Source organism: Populus trichocarpa, chromosome 4, assembly GCF_000002775.5.
Source record: "Populus trichocarpa isolate Nisqually-1 chromosome 4, P.trichocarpa_v4.1, whole genome shotgun sequence".
NCBI classification, from domain to species: domain Eukaryota; kingdom Viridiplantae; phylum Streptophyta; class Magnoliopsida; order Malpighiales; family Salicaceae; genus Populus; species Populus trichocarpa.
This window is the reverse complement of record NC_037288.2, coordinates 14,807,735-14,821,575: the sequence shown is the minus strand read 5'-3', so window position 1 is coordinate 14,821,575 and position 13,841 is coordinate 14,807,735. Positions and strand designations below refer to the sequence as shown.

Below are 13,841 nucleotides of genomic sequence, written 5' to 3'. Positions count from 1 at the left end.
TTTTCGTGTTTTCAACGATAGTCTTGTTGATGTTGACGCAGAGGAGTTGAATGTTGTTCTGAGCTCTACTAGTGGAAAAAAGAATGTTGTTGAAGAAGATGATAACGAAATTGAAGAGTGCGATGAAGCTGATGATAACAATTCAATAGAGGACGAAGATGAAAATTTCGACTAACTAAACATGTTATAAAGCCTTATTTTATAATGTAATAATTTGAAACATGAAATATTTATTCTTCTTTAAGGGTCAGCCTTTGTTATTGTGTTGTGTGTGCTGTAAGATTGCAATTCAAGATTTTTTGACAGGGTTACATAAAAAAATAAGAAAATTTTACCGCTTCACCGACGGGTATACCGACAGAATATAACCCGTCGGTATTTCACAGAGAGTTGCAAAAAATTTACGGGATTTTGCCACATTCACCGACGGATTTCTGGCGGCTTTACCGACGTCTAATACCGACAGAATCACCGACGGATTGTCGCACGCATGTCTGACACGTGTCCGTCTGCACGAATACCGACGACATTACCGACGTCCCTCACCGACGGAATCACCGACGGCTCACGCATGTCTGACACGTGTCCGTCTGCACTATTACCTACAACATTTCCGATGTAAAATACCGACGGCATCACCGGCGGCGCACGCATGTCTGACACGTGTCCGTCTGCACGATTTCCGACGGATCGAAAAGTTTGGCGGGATTTTCGAACCTTTTTGGTGCGCATTTCAATTAATTTCCGACGGAATTTAATTCCACCAACATCAATTAATTTCCGTCGGTAATTCCGTCGAAAAAATTGCTTTATATACCGCCCATTCCCCCCACTTTGTTCATTTTCTCCTCTTCTCCCTTTCTCTTCTCCTCTTCTCCCTTTCTCTTCTCCCTTTCTCTTCTTCTCTCGTTTATATTTAGCTTTTAGAAGGATTTTATTGTTTTGGTGGTAGTTTTAAAAGGTATGTATTGTTTTTTCTTTATCTTTGTATTTTGTTTATTTTAATTATGATTATTTTTTTTGGTGTTCTTTGTTTTGTGTATTGTTTGTAGATAAAATCTTAAATTCAACACATTATTAAGGTAAGCATTTTTTATTCCCAAATTTATTTTGAATTGATATAGTGTTTTTTAGTTTTGTGTATTGTTTGTTTTGTGTTTATGTTGTGTGTTGTGTAGTGTTTTTTAGTTTTATTTATTAATTTTAGGATATTATTGTTTGTATTGCTATAATTGTTATTGTTGAATTTATGTTAAAAATATTAATTTATATATATAATTGTTATTGTTGAATTTATGTTAAAAATGTTAATTTATATATATAGAATTACATTTAATTAGTTTATCTTAATTTAGGATATTATTGTTTGTATTGCTATAATTGTTATTGTTGAATTTATGTTAAAAATGTTAATTTATATATATAATTGTTATTGTTGAATTTATGTTAAAAATGTTAATTTATATATATAGAATTACATTTAATTAGTTTATCTTAATTTAGGATATTATTGTTTGTATTGCTATAATTGTTATTGTTGAATTTATATTAAAAATGTTAATTTATATATATAATTGCTATTGTTGAATTTATGTTAAAAATGTTAATTTATATATATAAAATTACATTTAATTAGTTTATCTTAATTTATGATATTATTGTTTGTATTGCTATAATTGTTATTGTTGAATTTATGTTAAAAATATAATATTAATCCGTAAATTTGAATGTATGACTTTAATCTAACGTTTGTAACTCTAAGTACCAATTTAACAATGAATGTTCATAGTTGTAATTCTATATGATGTTATTGAATAAAATGTTGTGTTGATGATGATGAGTTGGGTTGAGATCCAGGATGATTGGATCGGGATGTGAAATAAAATTGGAAGTGTAATATGATTTTGTCGACAACTTGGGACCCCCCAGTACAGGGGAGACTCTGTCGAATTTTTTTTAAAATAATCAAAGTTAATTATGTAATTATTCGTATACATTTGTGTAGATGCGTAGAATGAAATCTACAGCACGTCGTCAGAAGACGGTTGCAGCTAGTTCTTCTAGCAGCGAGGAGGACGTATCCTTAGGTGCTGATCACAGCGAGGAATCTACGCCAACTTGTGATGCTGCCTCTTCTAGCGCGGTTTCACAGCGCAGAAGCGGTGTGCCTTCATAGCGGGGTCAATTCACCTGCAAGTACCAGGCACAATGGAAGGATGACCTCTCAATGTAAGTTTGTTTAGGTTTTAGTTTTTTTTTATATATACTTATAACATAATTTATGAACAACTAATTAATATTACTACTTCTATTTAATTTCAGGTTCACAAACATTGAGGCTGCAAGGACTATAACATTGGCGTTTAAATCGTCGATGGAGATTCCATTGTTTCAATGGAGCCAGGTTTCCACACATCCTGAGTGGAAACCTAATATCGATGCATGGTTTAAGCGATTTCAGGTCGGTGTTAATTTTTAATTTCCAGTTTATTTTTTATAAATGATTTTTATAATTTTATATCTTGTACTATTTTTATTTTATATGAATTATTTATATACACAGAATAAATTTGAGTGGGATAGGGCGGACAACAATGTTGTGAGGAGGGTATGGGAGAATCACGCGGCAACTAGGTAACATCGAAAATAATATTTATTTTTGTTTTATAATTTTATGTTTTAAATTCTAATTTGTTACTATGAAAGTAGGTTGCGTGATTTTTGGTATGACACCCAAAAAAATCAAAAAGACATGCGAGGGATAACGGTCTTGAAGGATTGAATGAGGTGGCGGTTTGGCAGAAATTCAAACCGCCATTCATCTCGGGGGAAATATGGACGGCATATATTGAGCACGTGACCTCAGAGCGGTTCTCACGGCGCTCACAGTCCGGCGCCGACAACCGGAACCGGCAAATTCATGGTTCGGTGACCACGCACACTGGCGGATCCGTCCCATTCAGCGCACATGCAAAGCAGATGGTAAGATTAATTTTAATGAAATATATCGTTAATTAATTTGTAGTTCCTTATAATATATTTAACTTTCAACCTATTTTTTCCTTACAGGCTGCGTCTCTTGGATGTGAACCGAGTCCAATGGAGCTGTTTGTAGAGACGCATGTGCGGAGTCAAGACCGCCAAAAGGGGGTGCATCAGTTCGTGGACAACCGTGCTCAGCACTTCGTGGTATGTTCGTTCATTCATTTTATTTTGTAAGTTATTATTTTCTTGAATTGCATCTTGAATTGCATTTGATGATTTTTTTACCGATGAAATTTTCAGGAGACCTATAATAGCCGGTTGAGGGAGAGATATGGGGACAATCCGTCGACCCATCCAGATTTCGATCCAGATTTATGGATGGAGGCGGGATCGTCTGGTGGACCCGATAAATATAGGGTCTACGGGCTCTCCAACACTACGGCTGAAAACTTGCATTCGACTCGTAGTGTCTCAACTGTTGGAAGCTCTCCATCAGTATCGAACACCCAGTCTGAGGAGTTCATTGCATTGAAATAACAATATCAACAACTCTCGACGAATTATGATGAGCTCCGTCAAATAGTCATGGAGATGAGATCAAAGATGGGTGACGATACTTGTGCAGCTTCTTTTTGGCCGTATGGTCCCGGGAACAACCAGCCTCCTCCTCCTCCGCCTCCTCCTCCAGCTCCGCCGCTATTTTAGTTTAATTTTGTTTTTTAAACACATTAAATTTGTAATGAATATTATTTAACATTACTTTTACATTTTTAATGTTTAATCCATTTTTATTTGTTTATTAAGGTTTTTTACAATTAATAAATTATTATTTTTATATATTTTAAATACCTACCGACGGATATACCGACGGATAATATCCGTTGGTATTTAACAGAGAGTTGCCGAACAATTACCAGCCATGCCATTATTACCGACGGAATCACCGACGGATAATATCCGTCGGTGATTAAATGCCGACGGCATTACCGACGAATAATATCCGTCGGTATTTCACAGAGAGTTGCAACACAATTACCAGCCATGCCATAATTACCGATGGAATTTCCGTCGGTAATGCCGTCGGTAATTACCGTTTAAATTTCAGACGGATTTATTCCGTCGGTAATGTTCCCGCGGGAAACTTTTTTTTTGGCGCGCGCGTATCCGTCTGTAAGACCGTTAGTGTTCCGTCGGTGGGTGTTTTTTTTTATTTGCGACAGACTTAGCGACGGAAATGGGATTTACCGACGACTGGTATACCAACGGACGGTTTCCGTTGGTGAGGCGTCGGTATTTTTTTCACCGACGAATTTCATTGCTGTCACCGACGGAATTAGTTCGTCGATAAAACTGGATAATGCTAGCATTGTGGTTGGAAGTTCATTCTCAACTATATATATTACTCTTTTATTGTTTATTTATTCAATGTGGGATATGGTTTCTAACATTCATTACAACTATTACAAGTATTGTCATAAAGGGACATCAAATAACGAGCTTTGAAAATAAAAGAAGAAAAAAAGTTGTTGACTAGTATTATGATAATTATGAAATCTAAATAACTCATATGTTCAAAGATCAATCACCCAATAGTATCCTATCTAAGATGGATGACATTTCTTGCAAATCAAAACATATATTTTTTGTTCATGTTTTGTTGAACTATCCAAGCATGCTAAGTGTTTAAAGGAAAGGATAAGAGGATAAAAAGAAAAAGAAAATGATGTACCAAAATATTTTTAATAAGAGGATAAAAAGAAAAAGAAAAAGATGTACCCAAATATTTTTGAGGTACCTATTATGCGTGGATCAAGCATATATGCTTGCAAATGATAATGGTTTATAACTCATGAAATAACAAACAAGTATCTCAAATAAAATAGTAAATGAATAAGATAAATGATTAATGTTTTACAAATATTTGGATTTTTTTGTTTAATAAAAATATAAAAATAGAAATAGAAACTTGTTTATTTAAGGTGGTAGGGAACCTAGCAGAACAAGGATACAATTCAAAAAGGTATAGCGAGAGATCCTTAAACTAGCAAATCTAGGCAAACATACTATGTCAAAAAGAAAGAGAAGAAAGTTAATAATAATAATTATTGTTGTAATCCATTTTTCGGATTCTCACATAAATAAAAGGAGAAAATACAAAAAAATAAAAAATATATGTTCGAAAAAACCCAAAAAAATAATAACAGTGAAAAAGGATGCCAGAACGCTAAAAAAATAGTCAAATATTGGTTGAGGATGTTCACAAATACAAAGATTGAAATTTGGCAGTATATATTGGATTGGTGGAAGCCCCGATTGACAAAGAAAATTTAATTTGAGGAAGAAAAATCCAAGATCAGATGTTTATGGACTCAATTAAATTTTATTGAAGGTTTAATTGAATTTATGAAGGGTTTGATTGCAAGAAAAATTTATTTTGAAGTCAATTTGGGCTTTAATTGGAAGAAATTAAAGTTCTGAGGTCAAATGATAATTTTTGAGAGTTAATTTGGTCAAATCAGGGGCTTAATTGCATAAATATTGAAGTTTGAAGGCCAAATAGGGACTTAATTGAAGAAATCCGAAACCAAGGACCAAACTATCAAAAAGTAAAATTTTTTTGTATTGTTTTAGTATTAGGGATTACAAATTTATACGTAAAATATATTCCCGATATTAAAAATGTATTTTCTTTTGACGACATAGAACAATTAGGTTTTTACCCAATAAGATAAGGATCTCCTTACAAAGGAGGACTTTTTTTAAACCATAGTCGAACCGACAATGAGAAACCATAACATGACTTTAGATTTCATCAGACAACAAAACAATGCAGCTTACCTTAGGTAGGGCGTAGTTAGGGTGCTAATACCTTTTCTTTACGCAACCAGTCTCCGTACTCGATCTCTCAGACCAGTTATGGTTCCTAGTGACTAGAATACTAGGTGGCGACTCCAATTCAAATTTTACACTGATAAGAGACAAGAATTCCTTGTCTCTCCATATTTGCCAGATAGACTATACACCATTTTCCTTGAGAGTGGTGGACGATCGCTGCGACGCCACACACGTGCGACAGAATGACGACTCCACTAGGGACCTTGTGGACTAAGCTTTGTTTTGTCTGATTTTTGTGTTATTGTTGGGTTTGTTTGTCATTGTTAATATGCAGTTCTTTATTTGCTCATACACTTTAATTCTGTACATATTTGTTCATGCATTGTATAGAATTGCTTCATGCATCATTCTTTGTTTTTTTATGAGAGCTCATACTGGAAAACTTTAGGTTACATGGGGGACTAACAGCTTACCTTACGACTTTTAGTCAAGGTTTAAGTTTGTGTAAACCCCAACTCTTCGCTGAGTGCTTAAACTGGTAATGATTGGTCCATATGCCATCCCATTACCTACTGAGCCCCCATATTGCCTTCACTAGGGCGATCACTAGGACAATAAAAGACCCTTTTAGAGACTGAATAACTAACCTACCCTTGTCAAGCGTAAAAGAATTAGAACTTGCCTTTAGGGTGTATGCTCCCTATGCTTTGTTTTGCATCAAAACAAGCCTTTCCTGAAGCATCTTGAAATCAAGACTTGCGGGTGACACAATGGTCGTTACTCGGGAAATTTCCATTGTAGAGTTTGGGCAAGAATCAAGATTTTTGTCTCATCATACAAGAGTTACGACCATATGTCACCCTTCGAAGGGTGAGTTCATCATATAAAACATACTCATACGTTGAAGCATGCATGCTTCCAGGTTGAAACGTAGGTCCCCCACCCAAGATTTGCTACACCTGAAAGATGAAAAATGAAGAAAGAGCTCAGTTGGAGGCCCATTATCAAAATGAAATTGGGAACATCATAGGTGAAGTAGCTATACTTACACATTTGCTTGAACAAATGCTGAGCTTCAAGAATGGAAAAAGGGATTTCTGCACAACCACCTAAAGGAGCATCAGTAGCTCATGTCCCTGCAGCATCTCAGAACTTGGGGGCAAATTCTATAACAGAGCAGCACTTTGTGTCTGCCATCCCTATCCAGCCAACTCAAGCTCCAACCATTGTGGATGTCACAGCGGATGAGCCTTCTAAAAATAGGTCCACCAGTTTCATAAACCTCAACAAGATATCCACTTTAGAAGAAAGATTGAGAGCAGTTGAAGGAAATAATCTGATTCACCCGGTGATAGCAGCTGAAGTTTGTTTGGTTCCAAATATTGTGGTGCCAAACGAGTTTAGAGTGTCGGACTTCGTCAAGTATACCGGACTAGAATGCCCATACACCCATCTTTGGTCATACTACAACAAGATGGCTGAAATGATCCATAACGATAAGATGCTGATATACTTTTTCCAAGATAGTCTCACTGGATCCGCTTTGAGTTGGTACATGAGACTAGACTTTGAATATGCATGATCTTTGAAATATGAGAGTGATTCTCGAATAAGAAAAATTGTTAAACAAGAAGAGCATCAATCGAGTTTGCAAAATCCTTGATAGAAATGACATTGACACTTCTTGAAAAATTAAGCAGCCGGGGGCAATACAGTAGACCTTGAGAAGGAAAAACAATCAGTATTCAGATCAGCTAGGGGCTAATGAAAGATGATTAAATGATGAATCAGTGAACTAGAGACAATGGTGTTCAAAGAAAGATAATCAATGAACGAGCACATTCAGATCATATTGGGGCAATGTTGTTCAAAGACAATCCATGATCTAGTGAACCCCGACAACAATCAAGAAAACAAAGATGTAGTTGAAGGACATCTTCATATTGTCATTTTTTGAAACATGGCTGTCGATCGATGTGGGCATACAGTTGTATTTTAATGAATATCGAAAAGATGTGCACACCACCAAGACTGAAGGTGGACCAAAGATGTACCTGAAGGACACTTTCATATCATCATCTTTTAAAACATGGCTATCGATTGATGAGGATACACGAATGAATGTAATTGAATTGTGAAAAGATGCACACCACCAAGACTAGTTGTGGAACAATGCTACACTGGAAAGATATCTTCATATCGTCATCTAGCTAAAGACGCGCTTCACCACCTGAGTATGGGTGATAAAAGCAACATCATTGATGAGGCCGAGATATTTCTTTTCACAATCTAATTAGATGAGCTGAGGGGAATTTGTTGAAAAGAACATTAAGCATACAACGATGAGCCTTTTACTGTAAGCTGTAAGATGTATATCTAGATGACTGGATAGTTTCCAAGAAGACTGATGATAATATATACTTGAAGAGTATTGTTTCCACTAGAGGCAAGTTCATGACTGATTGACAATCTAGGATGAGGTCGGCTAGAAAATCTTTGGATGAGTGTTGGCAGGATACACACAACTGATCAGAAAACAGTTACCGAGAGAATCCAGGTGATGAATGGCTTGTTATGCGACATGAATCAACACCATACTTAGGGGCAAGGTCAAGTTTGATAAACAACAAGAGTAGTAATCATCGTGGACAGCCTAGCCCAAGATGGGCACTGCTCTTACATCTGAGTGGAAGGCTAGCACACGAATGAGCCAGCACATTGAAAGAATAAAAAAAAGCTTTGAATAGCAAACAAAAGCACCTTGTGATGATGGAACATCGAAGAGGGGGGACCTATATTTCAAAATCAGGTAAGGATGCATGCATGTCATCTAACATCAAAGCATTGCATATATTTTTGATTTGTTACAGGAAAAATCCTCAATGTAGTTCAACAAGATTAGGGGCAAAGAAAGAATCATTGAGTTCATGAACGACAAAGAATCATGGTTTTGACCCTGGAACGGGAAGAAGATGAGATAAGCCATATAATTGGAAAATCTCAAAGAAATGAGAAGATTAACCCAGGCATCAGGAAAAGTCTTTAGGTCAACCCTGTAATCAGGAAGTACTGAATTTTCAAACCTCGCGATCGGGAATTATTAGGTCAACCCTGCAATCAAGAAGCCCTAAATTTTCAAACCCCGCAATCAGGAGTTACTAAGACAACCTTGCCACCAGGAATCCTTCCGGAATCAAGAAGAAAAGTGAGAAGAACCCTACTGTTAGGAATTTCTCAAAGAAAAAAGAAAGTGCAAGCATTGTCATAAGGAAGAACAAGAAAAGCATGCCCTCAAAGAAATGAGAAGAACAACCATGTTATCAGGAAGAGTCTTCAGGTTAAGCCCGCAATCGGGAATTATTAGGTCAATCCTGCAATCAGGAAGCACCTAGTTTTTCAACTCTATCATCAGGAAAATCCTGTTAATTTCAGTCACCAGGAAGGACAAATATCAACTTTACAATCAGGAAAAACCGAGGTCAATCCTGCAAAATCGCAAAAAAAAAGGAAGAAATAAGGCATCAAGTGAAAAGCTTGATCAAACTTTATCATACAAAAGAAAAGTGAGAAGAACTCTACCATTAGGAAATTCTCAGAAAGAATAAAGAAGCAAGTTCAAACCCTACCAACAGAAAGAACAAATCACACACCGGATTTTGGTTCTGATTAAAGGGGATCCGCGAAAGGGATCTTAGTTTAGCCCAACCATACACCGGATTTTGGGTTCTGGTTAAAGGGATCTCAGTTTAGCCCAACCACACCGGATTTTGGTTCTGGTTAAAGGGGATTGGCGAAAAAAATCCCAGTTTAACCCAACCACACACCAGATTTTTTTGGTTCTGGTTAAAGGGGATCAGCGAAAGGGGTCTCAGTTTAACCCAACCACGCACCAGATTTTATTGGTTCTGGTTAAAGGGGATCAGCGAAAGGGATCTTAGTTTAGCCCAACCACACATCAGATTTTGGTTCTGGTTAAAAGGGATCAGCGAAAGGGATCTCAGTTTAGCCGAACCACACCAGATTTTTTTGGTTCTGGTTAAAGGGGATTGGTGAAAGGGATCTCAGTTTAGCCCAACCACACCGGATTTTTTGGTTCTAGTTAAAGAGGATCCGTGAAAGGGATCTCAGTTTAGCCTAACCACACACCGAATTTTGGTTCTGGTTAAAGGGGATCAGCGAAAGGGATCTCAGTTTAGCCCACCACATCAGATTTTTTTTTTTGGTTCTGGTTAAAGGGGATCAGCGAAAGCGATCTCAGTTTATCTCAACCACACAGGATTTTTGGTTCTGGTTAAAGGGGATCAGCGAAAGGGATCTCAGTTTAGCTCAACCACACCGGATTTTGGTTCTGGTTAAAGGAGATTGGCGAATGGAATCTCATTTTAGCTTAACCACACAGGATTTTGGTTCTGGTTAAAGGAAATTGGTGAAAGAAATCTCAGTTTAGCCCAACCACTAACCGAATTTTGGTTCTGGTTAAAGGGGATTGGCGAAAGGAATCTCAGTTTAGCCCAACCACACAGGATTTTGGTTCTGGTTAAAAGGGATCAGCGAAAGGGATCTTAGTTTAGCCCAACCACACCGGATTTTTTGGTTCTGGTTAAAGGGATCTCAGTTTAGCCCAACCACACCGGATTTTGGTTATGGTTAAAGGGGATTGGCGAAAGGAATCTCAGTTTAGCCCATTTAGCCCAACCACACCAGATTTTTTTTATTCTGGTTGAAGGGGATCAACGAAAGGGATCTCAGTTTAGCCCAACCACACACTAGATTTTGGTTCTGGTTAAAGGGGATCAGCGAAAGGGATTTCAGTTTAGCCCAATCATACCAGATTTTTTGGTTCTGGTTAAAAGGGATCAGCGAAAGGGATCTCAGTTTAGCCCAACTACACACCAGATTTTGGTTCTAGTTAAAGGGGATTGACGAAAGGAATCTCAGTTTAGCCCAACGAGACACAATTTTGGTTCTGGTTAAAGGGGATCAGCTAAAGGGATCTCAGTTTAGCCCAACCACACCGGATTTTGGTTCTGGTTAAGGGGGATTGGCGAAAGGAATCTCAGTTTAACCCAACCACACACTGGATTTTGGATTTCGGTTTTGGTTAAAAGGGATTGGTGAAAGGAATCTCAGTTTAGCCCAACAACTCATAGGATTTTGATTCTGGTTAAAGGGGATTGGCGAAAGGAATCTCAATTTATCCTAACCATACAAGATTTTTGTTTCTGGTTAAAGGGAATTGGCGAAAGGAATCTCAGTTTAGCCCAACCACACAGGAATTTGGTTCTGGTTAAAGGGGATCGACGAAAAGAATCTCAGTTTAACCCAACCACACATAACCTTTTTGCTTTGATACAAAGGAATCGCCGAATGAGATATCTGGTCAGCTAAGCTTGGAGAAGATCAGTGTCAGAAATATAGTTTTGTTTATCTTTACAACACTTACTATGCAAAATCTTTGCTCCGTAAGTATTGTAAAGGTGGGGTATCTGTTGTAACCTATTTTTAGGTCCTCGCATAAAAAGAAAGAAAATACAAAAAAATAAAAAATATATGTTCGAAAAAACCCAAAAAAATAATAACATTGAAAAAGGATGTTAGAACGCTAAAAAAATGGTCAAAAATTGGTTGAGAATGTTCACAAATACAAAAATTAAAATTTAACAGTATATATTGGACCGGTAGAAGCCTTGATTGACAAAAAAAAAAAAAAATTTAAATTTTTTTTTCCAAAATTAGACTCACATGCATGTGTTACGTATGCTTAATTTGCCATTATTTGTTTTGGAGCATGTATGTTACAAGTGCCAGACACACAAAAAACAAATTGACAAGCTGGCCCGCATGTTACATGTGTTAGCAAATGAGCACTCTATAATCTTTAAACAGTATGCGAATCTTTGAGGTCATCTTTAAACTTTTGGGGCAAAAAGAGACATAAAAAGATTAATGGAAAGTTATTTTATGCTCACAAGCGAACTCTTGAAAGCTAGAATTATTTTATGCCCATAAGCATCCATCCTCAAGAAAAAATTGAGAAAGAACCAGCCCCATTCGCATTAGAGCTGGCAAAATGGAATATTAGTTGCATGGCCAGTATGAACTTGGAAAGATGATGAAGATGCACCTCCATTTCTTCTGAGCTCATTAATTGTTTTGTGCAAATTCTTATGAAACTCTTCTAGCATCACATTCATTTGCTTAAGCTCTTGCAGGCTAAGCTCATCAATGGGAGCTTCCCACCAACCTTGGCTTGATTTCTCACTTGTCCCTTCCTTTAGCACCTTTCCTCGGTCTCTCTCAGCTTCCATCTCACTAAGTAGTTCATTGTGTTGCTGGTTTAGCTCGTTAATTCTCACCTTTCTGTGAGCCTCGACAAGAGGGTGGGTGTTATCATTTGGTGCTATGTTCTGTCCAAGAAAGCGATTTGCAACAGATTCTATAGATGGATGGCCAAAGGAGAAAGCCTTGCCGGCTGGTGAGAACACTAGCACCGCAACCTCAGCACCGCATAGAGTCACCAACTCGCTTGCCTTTTTGTAGATCCCAGATCGACGTTTCGAGAATGTGATGAGCCTGTCATCTTCGTTTTCTATCCTTTTTATTGCGATCTTTTGCCTGCCTCTGGTTTGCTTGCCTTCCATTAATAAGAAGAAGAAACAAAAAACTCTTGGAAAAAATAAAAAGAGATATGATATTATGATGGTTTTCTTATTGTTAGTATTTGTAAATTTGAGGAGCATTTATAGGAGAAAAAAAATCTCCATTGATTATATAATTGGTATAAGGCCATCAAAAAAACCTTTCTAAGTTGGCTTTTATTTCCATAAAATTATTTTTGGATTGCATCTTAAATCTTTGTTTCATCAGAAAGGAATATATATTTTGCATCAATCCTTTATCTCACACTATGAATATTATTACTGTTATTTATTTGTCCTGTTTCGTTTTATGATAATCCACCTGACATCGATTGATGCATTTTTATTCCCACAAATAAAAAATAAATTATTTACTTATATATATGATTACTTTGAATTCATAATAATTTCATTATTATGATCGTATCGTAAAAATTAAAAACAATTAATTATTTTTTAAAATTATTTATCTTCTTCACAAATAAATAAATAAATTTATATTTCTTAGCTTCAAAAATAAAATGTTTTAAGATATTCAATATTGTCCAAAAGAATGAAGATTATTTTCCGACTTAAGGAAACGAGTATAGATAGTTTAGGAAGAATGCTTAGATCAGTTTTGTCCTATAAACATGACTAGTCTTGTTCTAGAAAAGTGATGGGACATAACAAAAATCATTTTATTTTATTTCATATGTTTACCAAATAGAGTTTCATAAGTCGCTTTATAAAAGAATGAAGATTATTTCATATATCGGTATTTACATTATTATTCTGTTAATAATTAATTTAGTAATGAAATTACTGATGGAAATACTCTGTCAGTGAATCCTTCATTGGTAATAAAAAAATTATTTTACTGATGGAAAAGGCGTGCAAAAAAAAATTTCTCCGCTTTATTCTGTCGGTATTTCTCTCAGTAGGTCCGTATGTAATTCCGTCGGTAATTATTTAAAAATATTTAAAAAAATCTATTTTACAAAACTATAAAATAATTAAATTAATATAAATCAACACTATAATACTTAGAACACTTGAAAAAAAAAAATGAACTCAAACAAATTTGCAACAAATAAATAACAAGAAAAAATAAATTCAACTAAAAAAATTCATATGAAAAAAATAAAGTTGCAATGGCTAAAAATTTAAAAATCCTATAAATAAATCAACTAAAAATTGATCTCATATGGAAAAAAACAAATCCTACAACAACATTCATACACTTATTAAGAAAAAAAATTAAAAACAAAATAAAAAAACTAATATAGTGAAAACAAAAACACGAAAAAAGAAGAATTTTTTTTTACCTTAATGTAGTTGCAAGTGAAGCTAAGAAGGGGAAAAAATTATAAAGTATATTAATTAAAAAAAAACTAAGAAGAA

At 35.7% G+C, this 13,841-nt stretch overlaps 1 protein-coding gene across 1 annotated transcript; it reads right to left on the bottom strand.

Annotated features, from left to right (window-relative positions):
• Positions 1–11,781: 11,781 nt before the first annotated feature.
• LOC7472567 (agamous-like MADS-box protein AGL61) lies at positions 11,782–12,527 on the bottom strand. Its single transcript, XM_002305295.4, has one exon. The coding sequence runs from the start codon at positions 12,459–12,461 to the stop codon at positions 11,877–11,879; it is 585 nt and encodes a 194-aa protein (XP_002305331.3). The 5' UTR covers positions 12,462–12,527; the 3' UTR covers positions 11,782–11,876.
• Between the last annotated feature and the right edge of the window lie 1,314 nt (positions 12,528–13,841).